At 51.5% G+C, this 14,822-nt stretch overlaps 1 protein-coding gene across 1 annotated transcript in view; it reads left to right on the forward strand.

Annotated features, from left to right (window-relative positions):
• GINS4 (GINS complex subunit 4) overlaps positions 1 to 12,997 on the forward strand; it is a 13,293-nt gene extending 296 nt beyond the window's left edge. Inside the window, exons 2-8 of the mRNA XM_040243314.1 lie at positions 859 to 973; positions 4,759 to 4,845; positions 5,927 to 6,040; positions 9,021 to 9,118; positions 9,275 to 9,363; positions 11,766 to 11,856; positions 11,948 to 12,997. Of these exons, the coding sequence (XP_040099248.1) occupies positions 878 to 973; positions 4,759 to 4,845; positions 5,927 to 6,040; positions 9,021 to 9,118; positions 9,275 to 9,363; positions 11,766 to 11,856; positions 11,948 to 12,044 (672 nt within the window). The 5' untranslated portion in view covers positions 859 to 877 and the 3' untranslated portion in view covers positions 12,045 to 12,997. The remainder of the gene's footprint in view (positions 1 to 858; positions 974 to 4,758; positions 4,846 to 5,926; positions 6,041 to 9,020; positions 9,119 to 9,274; positions 9,364 to 11,765; positions 11,857 to 11,947) is intronic.
• The last annotated feature ends 1,825 nt before the right edge of the window (positions 12,998 to 14,822 follow it).

Genomic DNA, 14,822 nt, shown 5'->3' on the forward strand with positions numbered 1-14,822 from the left:
GGGGAGGAATGTGCTTTCGGGATCCCTGAGGCTCCAAGAAAGCTGAGCGCTGAAGAATTGATGCTTTTGAAGTATGGTGTTGGAGAAGACTTTTGAGAGTCCCTTGAACTGCGAAGAGATCCAACCAGTCCATCCTAAAGAAAATCAGTCCTGAGTGTTCATTGGAAGGACTGATGTTGAAGCTGAAACTCCAGTACTTTGGCCACTGATGCGAAGAGCTGACTCATTCATTTCAAAAGACTCTGATGCTGGGAAAGATTAAGGCCGGAGAAGAAGGGGAGACAGAGGATAAGATGGTTGGATGGCATCACCGACTCAATGGACATGAGTTTGAGTAAACTCCGGGAATTGGTGATGGACAGGGAGGCCTGGCATGCTGCAGTCCATGGGGTCGCAAAGAGTCGGACAGGACTGAGCGACTGAACTGACTGAATTGACTGAGGCTCCAAGGATGCGACCTCGTCTCCATCACCCATCTTCCTAAGCCTCTGGGTCACTGACTGGCCAGGTCATTGTGTCCCCAGACCTGAGATGTGCCACGATTAATATTAGAGCCGAAGCCAGCCCAGCCGCTGCGGAAAGGACCTCCTCCTGGAAGGCAAACAGATGTGATTGGTGCTCCATTCAGCAAGCACGTGGAAACCCTTGTAAGGACTGACCGCTTTGAGAAATTGATCCCTGACCTAAGATTTGAAGGAAGAGGCAGCCCATTACAAAACCAAAGCCAGTGAACTCTCTAGCCACTGCCAAAGAGTGTCTACAACCCATGTAAACCTTTCTTTTTCCCAGGTACCATAGTTGCGTGTTCTTGAAATAAATACAAACACACAGCATAGTATGGGTTCTTTTATTTATTAGGTTCCTGGTTTCAGAGAAGATGGCAGAGGAGGCAGACCTCTTGGGACAGGACTCTGATGGGGACAGTGAGGAGGTGGTCCTGACCCCTGCAGAGCTCATTGACCGGCTGGAGCAGGTAAGCAGCCCACACAGAATCCCCCTGCTGCAAGCACAGCCTCTTAAGCTAGTCCAATGCTGCAAATGTCAGGATTCAAGCAATGAGGGGATGGAATTCAAGGCTTCTTAGAAGAGAAGAGACTGCGTCTTACCATCTCCACAGAAACAGGAAGTATAGGCACAGCCAGATAGAAACTTCATAATGTCGAGCACAGAATCCTCAGGTGGGTCCAGTAAAGGTCAGCTTTGGGGACAGTTACAAGAACGGTTCACAAAGCAAGGATCTACTTGGTATTTGCGGGGACTACAGAAGTGTTTGATAGAGACTTAAAAGTTCTAGAAAATGCCGAAACACCTTTAGGAGAAAACTGGCCTCATCCTTCCTTTTCCTCCAGTTTCTTTTGCCAACAATTCTGTACATTTCTACTGCTTGCCTCAGGTCACTCCTGGGGTATTTCTCCTTTTAGTCATAGTCACTGTGGTTTATTGAGTATTTCTCGTGTGTCAGGGTTCTTTATATTTCTGGTCTCATGAAGCCTTGGTAGTTAAAGGGTTCAGACTATCTGTGTTTAAATCCCTCCATGGCCCTGGTCTGTTTTACAAATGTAGGCACGTTGTATAGTTTGTCTCTGGCACGCCCTTGACTGTAAGGTGGAGGTCATGGTAGTGGCTACCTCATGGAGTTGTTGTGAGGATTGAATGACATACGTGTGTGACGTACTGAGAGTAGACTGAGGCATGTGAAGGGCTCACTGAATGTCGCCTGTGAGCCGTAATGCTCTTCACAAGCCCCTGAGGGAGGTACCGTGTTATCTCCGCTTTAGAGATGAGGAAACTGAAGCTTCGCAATGAAAGGTGTAAAGGAACTTGCCAGAGTCACATAACAGCAACAGAGCCAGGATGTGAACCAGGTCTCTCTGATTCAGTCCACCTGCTGCCTTACTCCTCTCCCTGCAATTAACCCTTTTCAGAACTCTCTTGTGTCTGTTACTTTACAATTCTTCATTCTCATACTTTACGATTCTTCTTCAGTACCTACCCTCCAGTATTCTTGCTTGGAAAATCCCATGGACAGAGGAGCCTGGCGGGCTACAGTCCATGGGGTCGCAAAGAGTCAGACACGACTGAGCGGCTGACACTTTCCCTTTCATACCACGGTGGACGTGTAACGTGGTACTGTCACTTTAAAAAGTAACGTCATTTTCTGTTGAAGAAGGCACACATATCCCATGGCCCAGTTTTTACTCCTCTCAGGTGCATACCTGGAGTAAGGCATATACACGTGAAGAGGGGAAGAGAGTAGGAAAATGGATAAAAGCTCCTGCCGCCGCATGGATAGCTCTCAGGAGCATCATGTAGAAGAGCAAACGATGGTTGCTGGGGAAACTGGACAGCTCAGACCCCTGCCAGGCTGTTGTCCAGGGCGGAGCTGGCCAGCATGGTGGCCGCACAGGCCCGAGGCTCCGCAAGGGCGCGGATGCTGCCCCCCCGTCCTCGGGGACAGCGGGGCCTCAGACCGATGGCTTGAGTGTCCTCAGGGCTCCTCGGAAGGCAACCCAAGGACCGCGGATCTGACGGCCTCGGCAGGGGGTGAGCAGGAGTTGCACCCGGGCCCGAGGCTCTCCTGCAGTGACGCCCCGTGGGCGGCCGACCCCCTGGACAGCCGCTGTGAAGGGTGGCCTCGGGGGTGGCCCGGCCGGCCACTGGTGAGCACGGCTCCAGGAGCCCGTGGAGGATACTCCTGAATGCTTGTGGAAAAAGAGGGTTTCAAACTTACTGCCTAAAACGCAGTTCCCATCTTCGCGGTCGTGTGAGTTTGCTAAGGCTGCCTAACAAGCACCGCGGGCGGGGCGGCCCAGCGGCGGAAGCGTGTCTGGCCCCTTCTGGAGGCTCACACGCTCGGTCTCCCCTGCGCCCCGCTCCTGGCCTTGGGGACGGCTGTCTCCGTGTCCTCGCGTGCTCTTTCCTCCCCGGAGGTAATTTCGCACAGAGAGTGAACGTCCACGAAGAAGAGAGGGCGACTACGACGGTCAGTCGAGTCGCTCGGAATCCGCCGGCGGCCCTTCTGCAAGGACCCCGGCCACGTTGGGTTAGGGCGCCACGTTGGGTTAGGGCGCCCCCTAACGGCCGCACTTTAACCTGCGCAGTTTGTCCTTCCGCAGCTTAAGTCTTGCCGGGTTCTTCTCCGGCTCCTGTCTGTCTTCCTTTATCTCCCAGAGTTTGCTCAGAGTCGTGTCCGTTGAGTCAGTAACGCCATCTTAACCTAACCTCTTTACAGCCCTCATCTCCAAAGACCTTCTGAGGCGCTGGGAGTTAGGACTTTAACATATAAACTGAGCAGTGGAGGCGGGCACATTTCCTCCCGGTAACAGTGACAGATTGTCGTTAAAATTTTTTCAAAGTAAGTCATTTCAAACAGAACTGGATTTTCAAGGTCTGAACTTAAACACAAGATTCTCACTAAAAATTTTGACAAGATTTTATTTGGACATTTTGTACTAGTATAAACTTCCCCTAATGTTATGTATTTTTATCACCATGATTTCATACTGTACATGAGAAATCTCCCCAAATCTCCTCCATTTTACCCAGTGTACCGTGCAAACATTGTCTTTTCTTGGAGTGCCCTGTCATGGGAAGGTTGTTAAGCACCGTGTAGAGATACAAACAGATGTAGTGAAATGACAGAAAATTAAACCCTAAATTCAGGTTAATGATCACCTTTGAGGAGGGAGGGAGAGAGGCAAGGGGACTTATAAAAAGATGGTGTTCTTTAGTAAAGTTATGTGCACTCAGCTGTTTATCACTTTTTTATGTTATGTATTTCATAAATTTTTTTTTTACCTATTCAGTATATATTAAAGTCAGTTAAAAGAAAAACTCCTGCTGTAAGTCCTTACTGACAGTTTGATCTTTTCTCATTCATTATGCTACTTGATAATACAGACCCTCTTTCTGGTTAGTTTTATATATCTGCAAACTATTCCAGAAGCCAAACACCTGAAAAAAAAAAAAAGAAAAAAGAAAAAATTTTGCTGTAGTAGCAACACCCAGTATTTAATAATGCTTCTGGATGGTGATAACTGGAGAAACGGAGGCTGGAGGATGTCAAAATGGATAGATGGAGCTTGCCTGGCCTGTAATTCTGAGCTATGCTAAAACTAAATTTTTTGTGATTGAAAGATAAATGCAGGTTCCTGAGTCCCCTGTGGATATTTCAGTTCCTTGAGCCTTGGTGATTTCTGAAATGTACCAAGCATCTGGGCCAGAGTCATAAATTAGGGATTTAACCTCTTCTTCCACAACTGCATAACAGATGAGTTTCCATTTTCGTCTGTGATTCTTTGTACTCTTATGCAGTTAGCAAATAACATAATCTGTATTTTTCTTGTCAACGAGATAAGGATAACTGAATCTGTTTCCTCTCAGATATTGTAGTGATAATTGAAAAAGTATTTGTAAAGTGCACCAAGCTTCAGGAAGGAAGAGATGGGGGGTTTATAGAGCGCAACTTCATCTTTCAGAATGGAAGGGTGCTAGTGCCCCCTGGTGGGCAATATCGGGTATAGCCCTGTGGACACCACATGAGGTTATTCTCAGCTGTAGGTGTGCTAAGGACACAGCCTTCCCACTAAAGAAAATAAAGAAGCCATCATTAAACATAACTTGTCTTCAGAGCATTCCCAGTATTTCTAACCGGTCATTTTCTTTGCTGAGGTCGCTGTGATTTTAGGGGTTTGGGCTGACTCACAGGGTTATTTTGCTCCATGGTGAGTAATGCTCTGTTTTGGCTTTGTCTCTTAGGCTTGGATGAATGAAAAGTTTGCCCCTGAGCTGCTGGAAAACAAGTCTGAGATCGTAGAATGTGTCATGGAGCAGCTGGAGCACATGGTAAGCGGTGCCTTCCTCAGGGTCCAAAGGAGAGACCCTTAGGAGGGGTTTGAGTGCAGTGCAAGTCTGACAGTGAATCTGTTTTGTTGGGCCCAGCCTAGTTTGGGGTTTTTTGTTTTTTAGTTTTTTTAATGTTAAATTCCTTATCTGTGTTTACAAAGCCTAGGAGCTCCTGGGAACATCTGGACGTCAGCTTCCCATGATACCCCAGGGATGTCAGCTTCTGAAAACCTGTTCTCAGCCTTCCCGCGTTTGTGCATGGGAACAGCTGACAAGCACAGGGCAAGGGCTACCCCTCCCAGCGTGCCCTCCAGGCCGCCAGCCCCTGGGTGCCCTCCTCGCTATGTTCCTTACCAGCCTGGCCCTGTAGCCTCTAAGTGTGTTGTGTTTAACCGCAAAGTCGAATCCGACTCTCTTGTGACCCCGTGGACTGTAGTCCACCAGGCTCTTCTGTCCATGGGAGTGGGTTGCCATTTCCTTCTCCAGGACATCTTCCCAACCCAAGGGTCAAACCCACGTCTCCTGCATTGGCAGGCAGATTCTTTACCACTGCGACACCAGGGAAGCCCTCTGAGTGTGTGGTCCTTGGCTTAGATGAGCCAGTTTCAGCCACTGCCAGCCTCAGGCTAGCTTTAAAACGTTGGTATTTTACAGTTTCTGAACTGGTGTTTTCACACTGCTTTTAAGACCCTTTAGACATTTCTTATCTGCTGTATTATCTAGTTTACACTTGGGTTGGAGTTCTTCGGGTTGGAGTTCTTCTGGGACCTTCTGACTGACCAAATGCAGATTCTATTGAAATGGTCTTTTTCTAAAAGTAAATGAGTAGTGCTTGTACATTGTCATGAGCTTGTGGTCACGTATTGTTTGTATAATTAAGAGATGAGAAGAAGATGAGAGCTCTTACACAGGGAGTATTTTGTCCTCCTCTGACCTAAATGTAGCCTCCAAATCCTCAGTGTTGCCAATGATGTCGGTCCTTGCGGCCTGCAGGCAGACTGAACAAAAAAAATGTTCTTAGTCTTTGACTCTCGTGTTTTGTTTTGTTTTGTTTTTCAAACTTCTTGTTTTCTCTGAACAGGAAGAAAATCTCAAGAGGGCCAAGAAGGGGGACCTGAAGGTCAGCATCCATCAGATGGAGATGGAGCGGATCCGCTTCGTCCTGAGCAGCTACCTGCGCTGTCGGCTCATGAAGGTCGGGGAGCCTGTCCTGGGGGCTGGGAGGGTCCCGGGCCTGGAAGCGCTGCCCAGGCCCCTCATCAGGGGAGCCAGAGTCAAGACGGCGACAGATTGTCCTGGAGGAGCGGACGCAAGGCTTGGGTGGGGGTCGGCCTCCTCCTCCGGGGACACTTTCAGTCTGCCTGCTGCGAGCATGGCGCCCCCTGGAGTGACCGCGGGGCAGTGCTGAGGGTGGCGGTGTTGGCAGCGGCTGAACAGACTACTGGCCAGAGGGGACCTAGTTCTGAGAATTGTTTTACGTGTCGTTCAGGCAGTGTCGGTGGTGGTGATAATGACATTCAGCTGTATCTGACTTACCAAAACGGAACTGCAAAACATGCTTACTCAGTGTTTTGTATGATGTTTGTTTTAACCCTGGGAGGTCCTTACCTCCTTGAAGATTCTTCTCATTTGGTTCCACTTGTCCTCTTAGTTACGACAAAGCAAATACGGCTAATTCTTGACCAGCACAGGTGTGAACCGCACCGGTCCACCAATACACGGATCTTTTTTAGTAAATATGTGCTATAACATGGTCCACAGTTGACGTGTCTGCGGGTGCAGAGCCTTGGATACGGAGCACCGACTGTAAAGTTACTCAAGGAGTTGGGGTTGAAGGTGTGGTTCCCCCAATCCCCCTCTTGTTCCATCTTCCACGTGCGGTCACTTCCGATTCTGAGGACCGCTCACAAAGGCTCCTCGGAGTCCTCTCAGTTAAACATTTCAGCCATTTATTTCCCTTAACTCTCCTGGTCTCTTCCCTAAAACATTTGTCAGTATCCTCCTTAAATTATCCCACCTGTAACAGAACATGGACTTCCTCTTGTCATTTGGTCGCTTGTGTGAAAAGCAGGATGGTCACTTCCCTTCTCCTGGACATCAGACGGGGTATGCCACCCAGGGTCACATGGCGTCTCTGATGGTGACAGCCTGGGTTCATTCTGCACTCACGAGTGCCAGCCTCTTACGTAATTTTTCAGCTGTCCTGATTATTACCCCTTCCTATCACTGTCCTGTATTTGCATGGCTTGATTATTGACCCTTCCAAGTAGGGCTCAAAACTTGTCCCTCTTAAGCTTCTCCTTATTAAGTTGGGCAGTTTGCTGGTCTCTGGATCTCGATCTCGTCACCTAGTTTATTCGTTACCTCAGCAAGTTTGATGAGTGTGTCATCAGAGGTCTTACCTGGCTCGTTAATAGGACTGGGCCAGAGTTAGCCTGACCCCTGGGCCTTCCCCGAGGGTCAGCATCCGTCACTAAACCGGTGTTCAGTCGTTTATGAGTCTCTAGTCTGAACTGTCACCGGTCTCCCCGCCCCTGCTCCTGCTTGTCCACAGAGGCATCAGAGACAATGCCACGTGTTTGGAACAAGCTGAGACACACAGCCTGCCTCTCCCCACCTGCAGCGGCCGGGCCGCTCGGTTTTCTGTGTGTGTGGTTGGGTGAATCCTCTTCACGGTCACCAGTCACTTTCCTTTGAGTTCACAAACCATCTTTTCCAGTATGTATTCAAATATGACAACACGTACAACGTGAAGGACCCTGATCTGTGTTGACGATCCCCCTCCTCCTTTGTATATTTGAAAATCAGGAAACACGCCTGCCTCTTATCTTTCCCACCCCTTCTGAGCTCAGGGACTCTGAGATTCTGAAATGGCAAGCGTTCTAGTGCAGCAGCAGTGGCAGTCCACGTGAAGATGGGAGAAGCACTCAGGCCCCGTGCACGTGTGAATTTAACTCCTCTTGCACGACAGTGGTTCTGAGCTGGAAGACCTCACCCTTTAAGGATAAACGCTGCCTCCTCTCAGCCTTCAGCTCCTCCTCACTTCTGCTTGCAAGGCGTTTCCCTGGCCGAGGTGATCTTGACAGCCTTGACTCCAAACAAGAGGCTGCCCTTCCTGGTTCCTGACCACGCACCTCTCTAGCTTTTGGCTTTGTTGTTGTCCTGTTTTCTGGTAGTCCTTAGCGTTTTTCCAAGCCTCACCCATTTGTGGACTTTATCCTTGCCAGTTATATTCTTTGATTCGAGCATCACTCCTCCGCAGCTCATATGTTCTGTGTCTGTCTGTCCCGCCCCTGTGTCTGCTTCATCTCGCAGGACACCTGTACAGCTACACAGAAATGCTGGCTGACAGCCCCATCCTGCCTCTTAAACTCCATTTCCACTTGTCTCTCCAGAGTTTCCTTCATGAAACCCTTTCACCCTTTTTAAACTGTCTTCCTTTTTCCAGCCCTGGTCTTCCCTCCGAATTCTCTGAAACCTGCCTTCTTGAAGTGTAGCAGGTAGGTCTTATGATTAGCAAGAGGCTCAACCATGAAGACCCACCATTTTTTTTCCCTCTTTTTTGGCCACACGTGGTATGCGGGATCCTAGTTCCCCGACCAGGGATCGAAATTGAGCCCCTTGCAGTGGAAGCAGGGGTCTGAACCGGTGGACCGCCAGGGAAGTCCCCAGTCTTGCCTTGTTTAGTTACTTATTTTTGACTCTGCTGGTTCTTCACTGCTGTGCAGGCTGTTCTCTAGTTGTGGAGACTGGGAGCTGCTCTCCAGTTGCAGTTCGAGGGCTCCTCGTTGCAGTGGCCTCTGTAGTCGCAGAGCACGGGCTCTAAGACTCGAGAGTTTCAGTAGCCCGTGGGCTCAGTAGTTGCAGCTCCCAGGCTCTAGAGCCACAAGCTCAACAGTCGTGGCACCCGGGCTTAGGTGCCCCGCGGCATGTGAGGTCTTTCTGGACGAGGGATTGAACCTGTGTCTCCTGCGTTTTGGCAGGCAGATTCTTTACCACTGAACCACCGGAGAAGCCCAAGACTCACCATTTTTAAAGTCACTTTCTAGATTACCCTCCGCCTGTTTCCGGAGACTTGTCTGTGTGCCGCTGGAATCAGACAAGACCTTTGATGACCCACTTTATCAAGCTAACTGAGGGCATGAAGCGTTGACAGGTGTTTCCCGTCCCTGCAGATAGAGAAGTTTTTCCCTCACATCCTGGAAAAGGAGAAGACCCGCCGAGAGGAGGAGCCTTCCATCCTTTCTCCGGAGGAGTTTGTCTTTGCCAAAGAGTGAGCAGGCGTGGACCCGCCTTTGTCCCCCGGGCTTGGGGGTGTGGGTTGCGTGGTTGTGTCCCTGAGGCCGGTGGCAGGGCCCCTGTTGCGGATCTGATGGCCCCGGCGGCTCCCCGAGGTGTGCCATCACGGCGCTGGGTGTGTGTGTTTCAGGTTCCTGGCTAACACAGAGACCTATCTGAAGGACACGGCCTTAAAGCACATGCCTCCCAACCTACAGAAGGTGGATCTCGTGAGGACAGGTGAGCAGAACATTCGCTTCACTCTCTTCCCTCGAATGAAGGAAAATAAATATGTAGACAGATGAGCAGAAAAGAGACAGAGAGGAAGGGGTCTGGGTCAAAAGCCAAGAATTGTTAAAAGCAGGTACCAGGTAGCTGTTTGCGGCCATTTGAGCATCGCTTTTGTGTTCTTCTGGTTCAGAGGAAATTCTCCAAATACAGACGCGGCCTCGTGGCGTATTCAGTTACCTCCTGGGCATCCACGCTGTGCTGGGCTCTTTTGGGCATGGACGCGGCCAAGGTCTCTGTTTTCTGGGCGGGGGTGGGGTGGGTGGGAGGGGCAGCCTCCCCTTCACAGATTCCAGCTGTGCAGGGCCTGTCTCCCCGCTCTGGGGGTGAGGGGGGGATGTTAGCCAGGAGGCTACGAGGCCTCCAGGGGTCCCTCAGGGCTCCTGATCTTTATTTGTGAGCAATTTCCAGGCTGTGGAAAGGGGAACAGGACTGAGGTGGAAAGAGGGGAGGCACAGCCGTCACCCCTTCACTCAGTCCCCCCAAGAGTCTGCTGAGCAGAGGGGCAGGGGCCCTGGCGGTAACTCCTGAGGTCGGCTCAGCCAGCTGGGCCCCTGGCACGTGGGCTCCAGTCCACACCTCATCTTTGCCAGCTCCCTGTCTCCATGCAGGACCTCCCAGGGGTCCTGGAGTCCAGGCTCACAAACTGAGGCTAGGATAGCCCACCCTTGAATGTTGCCCCCCCAACTACGTCTCTCCCTGACCCAGTCTGGGGGCCACGTTGTGAGCCCTGCTCCAGGGGGCTGGTGACTTAGCTCTGGCTGCCATACTCAGTACTGCTGGTCAGGGTGCCTGAACAGCAGGCGTGTTTTCTCACGCAGATCCAGAGGCCAGAGTTGATGGTCAAGGCGTGCTGACAGCGCGGGGCCCCCCAGGCCTCTCCCCTCGACCTGCAGGTGGCTGCCTGCCCCCCCAACCACACACACACTCTGGTGTCTGTGCCTCTTCTTATCGGGACACCAGTCAGGTTGGATTAGGGCCCCACCTTAACAGCTTCATTTTTAGCCCTTTAAAGGCCAGGTCTCCAAATCTTTTCTGTCCTGAAGTTCTGGGGCTCAGGGCTTCAACATGTAAATTTGGGGGGACACAATTCCAGGAGCAAGCCCAGCCCAGGCAGGGTTTGTGGAACTCTGAACTGGTCGTTTTGGAAAACCTGCCTGAGGGACACAGAAGGCCCAGTCCCTGTCCAGTTCGCCTGTTTCTCTGCACGTTTGAGTGGAGTGGGGGCCACGAACCTCATCCCTGCCCAGCGCTATCTATCGTGTCCATTGGGTTCAAGCAGCTGGGAACCACCAATGGGCCTGCATCGATTCCTGAGCTGGCCCAGGCCGTTGCCCAGGAGCTCCTTCTACTTGATTCTGGTCAGCACCTTCTGACACTCAAGCATTGCTTGCCTTGGGTCCCTTCCAAAGACCAGAGCCAAGCTCCTAGGACTGGAGCTGTGCAGGGGGCAGCCTGCCCTGGGGAGATGAGAGCCCGGCTCACTTAGCCCAGATGCCCTGAGTCCCCTCAGGCCCCTGGAGCATGGAAACCCTGCTGGCAGGGTCGGGGAAGGTTGTCGTAACCTAACATCCTTTGAGGGTTTCCTTGAATCAGCACCTGCCCAGTGGGCCCAGCTGACTCTGCTGAAGTTGGAGTCTCTGGAGGTCCAGAACCCAGGAGCAGCCCAGGGGACCCGCGCCTGACTTTTGCAGCCAGTTATCCTCAGCCCTCTCAGTGGATCGGGAACCACAGGCAGCCCCACACCTGAGCTGGACCCTGAACTCTGAGTGGTCCAGCAGGTTCTCTGGACCCCACTGGGTGGTAGGGCCTCCGCTGGCAGTGCAGGGCTGGAGGAGCAGCCGGCTCTGGGCTCTTCCTGACGAGGTGTGGCTGGTGGAGGAGGAAGGGCAGCTTAACCTGTGATCAACGGAGGGACATGGAGGGGAGCTTCCAGCGGTGGCCTGGGTTCCTCAGCCTGACGTCCAAGGCTATCACCGTGTGGCCCCATCTCCCTGACATCCTGGCCTCCTGCCCTCTCCACAGATCTACTTTCTGGCTCCATTCACATGCTGTGTCCTCCTGAGACTCTTGAGCGTGTTTCTCTCCAGTGGTCCTTGCTCCTTCCTCCCAGGCTTCCACTCATCTCAAGACCTCTCCACTTGTCCAGCAAGCGGGTGCTGAGTGAGACCTTGCAGGAAGTAGGCTGATTCTAGAAGGAGCCCAGATCGCTCCTCAAATCCCTGCAACAACCGCCCCCCCACCATGCTTTCTATCAAGGGTCTCTTCGTGATTGAGGCAGTTAATCTCAGCAGCTCTTTCCTCTTGCTCTATTAGCTGAGCATTTGCTGATGACATTACCATTCTTCTGGCAGTTCCCAAACCAGACCTAGACGCATACGTGTTTCTGAGAGTGAAAGAGCGACAAGAAAACATCCTGGTGGAACCAGAATCAGACGAGCAGAGGTGAGTGACGCCTGCGCTGTGGACGGTGGGAAACAGTCCCACCAGGGCTGCCGCCGAGCTGCACGGATACAAAGTTCCCTTCCTTTTCCAGGGACTACGTGATCGACCTGGAGGAGGGCTCACAGCACTTGATCCGATACAGAACCGTTGCACCCCTGGTCGCTTCTGGGGCCATACAGCTAATTTAAAACCAGAAATAACTAACTGAGAAATGAGGCCATGGGGCCTTAGAAGACACATTTTTGGAAACCCTGCATGCCACCCTGTGCCAAGGACAGCAGTGATCTCGGCGGCGCCGTGGGTCCCTGGGCCATGGAGATCTGCTCAGAGCAGCCCCCTTACTTGTCCTCAGCTCTGCCACTCCAGCCAGAATCAGCAGATGATGCTGCCACTGTGCTGATCTTGCTGCCGGAGTCACTGAAACCCCCTTGGTGGTGATGTTTGAACTGAGGAAAGTGAGGCCGGGGCAGTTCACAGAAAGCCATCACTGTCTGTGATGAGGGGACCCGTGGGCCCGACCCAACAGCGCCAGGAGCATGCGTTCAACCCTCCTGGTAGGAAGAGCGTAAATAGCTTCAACCGCCTGGCCGCCCTTTGTGGAAGTCACTGACTCGTGTAAACTCACCTTCTGGAACCTCTCCTCTTGGACTTAGAGCTAACCTGTGTCACGCTTAGCTGAGCCTCACAACCCAACCAGTAAACTATTATTAGATCTGGGTTTTGTGGAAGAAGGAGCCGTAGGCAGTTCCCAGCGTGTGGCCTGATGAGGTGCATCCGAACCGCAGCCTCGGCAGGCCAGCCTGCGGGCCATCTGCCGGCCTGGACTTGGTCAGAGCAGCAGCAGCGCTCCTGTGACCAGCGTTCACTTTCTCCAGGGAAATGGACAGAATGAAACTCAGCGAATGGGCAGTGTCACCCAGGGAGGGATGTACAGACAGCAGATGAATTGTCTTCCCTTGAAATGTGATGCAGAGGACCTGGGTTCCAGCCTTTCTTGCTCCCCAAGAAGGGAGGTTTCCGTCTGCACGATGTAGCCTGGTAGAGTAACCGGTGCGATGCTGCTGCCGTTTCCAAGAGAAGACGTTCAGTGAAAGCAGGGGAGAGTGTTTTTTATTCGTTAGTAAAAGCATTTTATATCTCATGCAGTACTTTATTTTCTCCAGAGCATTCTCACCCTTCTCAGCCATTCATTGAACAAACGTTCAGTGAGCAGAGTGTGCTGGGTACAGTCCAGTGCACTGGGGTTCCACCCAGAACGAGAGGGTCACTGACTCTGCTCAGGTGGGAACAGCGCCTCGTGGAGAATCAGAATAGGGGCTCACCAGCATGCTTAGATGGGGTGCTCTGAGGGGCTCTCACTAATTTCAGCTAATCTCACTCAGTTAGGCTGAGATTTGAATAACAAGAAGAGGCCAGAGACACAGAGCTCAGAGGGAAGGGCTTTCCAGGCAAAGAAGAGGCAGCTTGTGCAAAGGCCCTGTGGCAGAAATGAATTCTGCCACAGTGAGTGAGGCTGGAAGGCAGTGGCACAATGGAAAGGCTGCACGTGAGGTCTGAGAGGTGGTCTGGGCCCAGATCACTTCCCGCTTTGTGAGCAAGGACCCCCTGTCCTCCAGCAGCCTAAGAAGCAGGCAGGGCTGCTGTTGCGGCACTGTGCTGGGCTTAGTCGCTCAGTCGTGGCTGACTCTCTGCAACCCCGTGGACTGTAGCCCACCAGGCTCCTCTGTCCGTAGGGGTTCTCCAGGCAAGAATACTGGAGTGGGTTGCCATGCCCTGCTCCAGGGGCTCTTCCCGATCCAAGGCTCTAACCACGCCTCGCGCATTGCAGGCAGATTCTTTACTGTCTGAGCCTCCAGGGAATAGACGGAAAAGAGGGTGAGCATCTGGCAGCGAGTCTGCACCCAGGTCTCCTTCCTTGGGGTCGCCTGCCTGCTCCTGTCCCACCGCTTCCGCTGCTCTGGAGAGGACGGAGCTGTCATGTCGCCCACTCCTTCCCGTGGTGCCAGTCACACAGGGGAGGGGTACAGCATGTGTTGCTTCACTTCCTAGGTCACCTCTTCAAAGGCAGCCTGGTTTAGATAAGTCATTTCAAAATAAAGGGGAAGTTGAATTTCAAAACCAAGTATAGGGAATCGGTGTGATTTAGTGTGACATTGTCTCTAAGGTTTTCAACGTGTGGGGAGCATTTTGCTTTATAGGTAAAAGCTCGTCACTGGAAGCATGACGGGACACCGATTCAGGTAACAGCATCACACTATTACAAGCTTGTCGCCAGCAAGGTCCCTGAGAAGTGCTTGCAGGTCCCTGTCTGAGTTTTCCAGCTGCAGCAAAAGCTTGTATCAGCTGTGACCTTGCAGCAAGACCCCGGCTTCACTCTGTGACCTTGCAGCAAGACCCCAGTTCACTCTGTCCAACCATAGGCTTCCATGCCACCCTGCACACCCCTGCTGCCTCTGCAAGAGACACGAGTTGACCATGAAGCTCTCGGGGGGACTGTTGAACAAGCGCGTTATTCACCAGTACTTCAGAAAGATCTCCTATGGTATCACCTATATGTGAGATCTAAAAATAAAAGGAACTCATTTCCAAAACAGAAATAGACCCACAGGCATAGAAAACACAGGCTACCAAAGGGGGAAAGGGGGTGGGGGGAGTGATAAATTAGGAGGTTGGTATTAACATATGCTTATTACTGTATATAAAATAGATAACCACCAAGGACTGACTATACAGCACAGGGAACCATACTCAATATTTTGTAACAGCCTATTAAGGAAGAGAATCTGAAGAATGTATACATATATAAATATATACACCCACACACATATATATATATAACTGAATTGCGGTGCTTGTACACCTGAAACTAACACAGTATTGTAAATCAACTATTTCAATTAAAAAATACTTCATGTGGTATTGGAGAAGACTGTTGAGAGTCCCTTGGACTGCAAGGAGATCCAACC

Source organism: Oryx dammah, unplaced genomic scaffold, assembly GCF_014754425.2.
Source record: "Oryx dammah isolate SB20612 unplaced genomic scaffold, SCBI_Odam_1.1 HiC_scaffold_7, whole genome shotgun sequence".
In the NCBI taxonomy this organism is placed as follows: Eukaryota; Metazoa; Chordata; class Mammalia; order Artiodactyla; family Bovidae; genus Oryx; species Oryx dammah.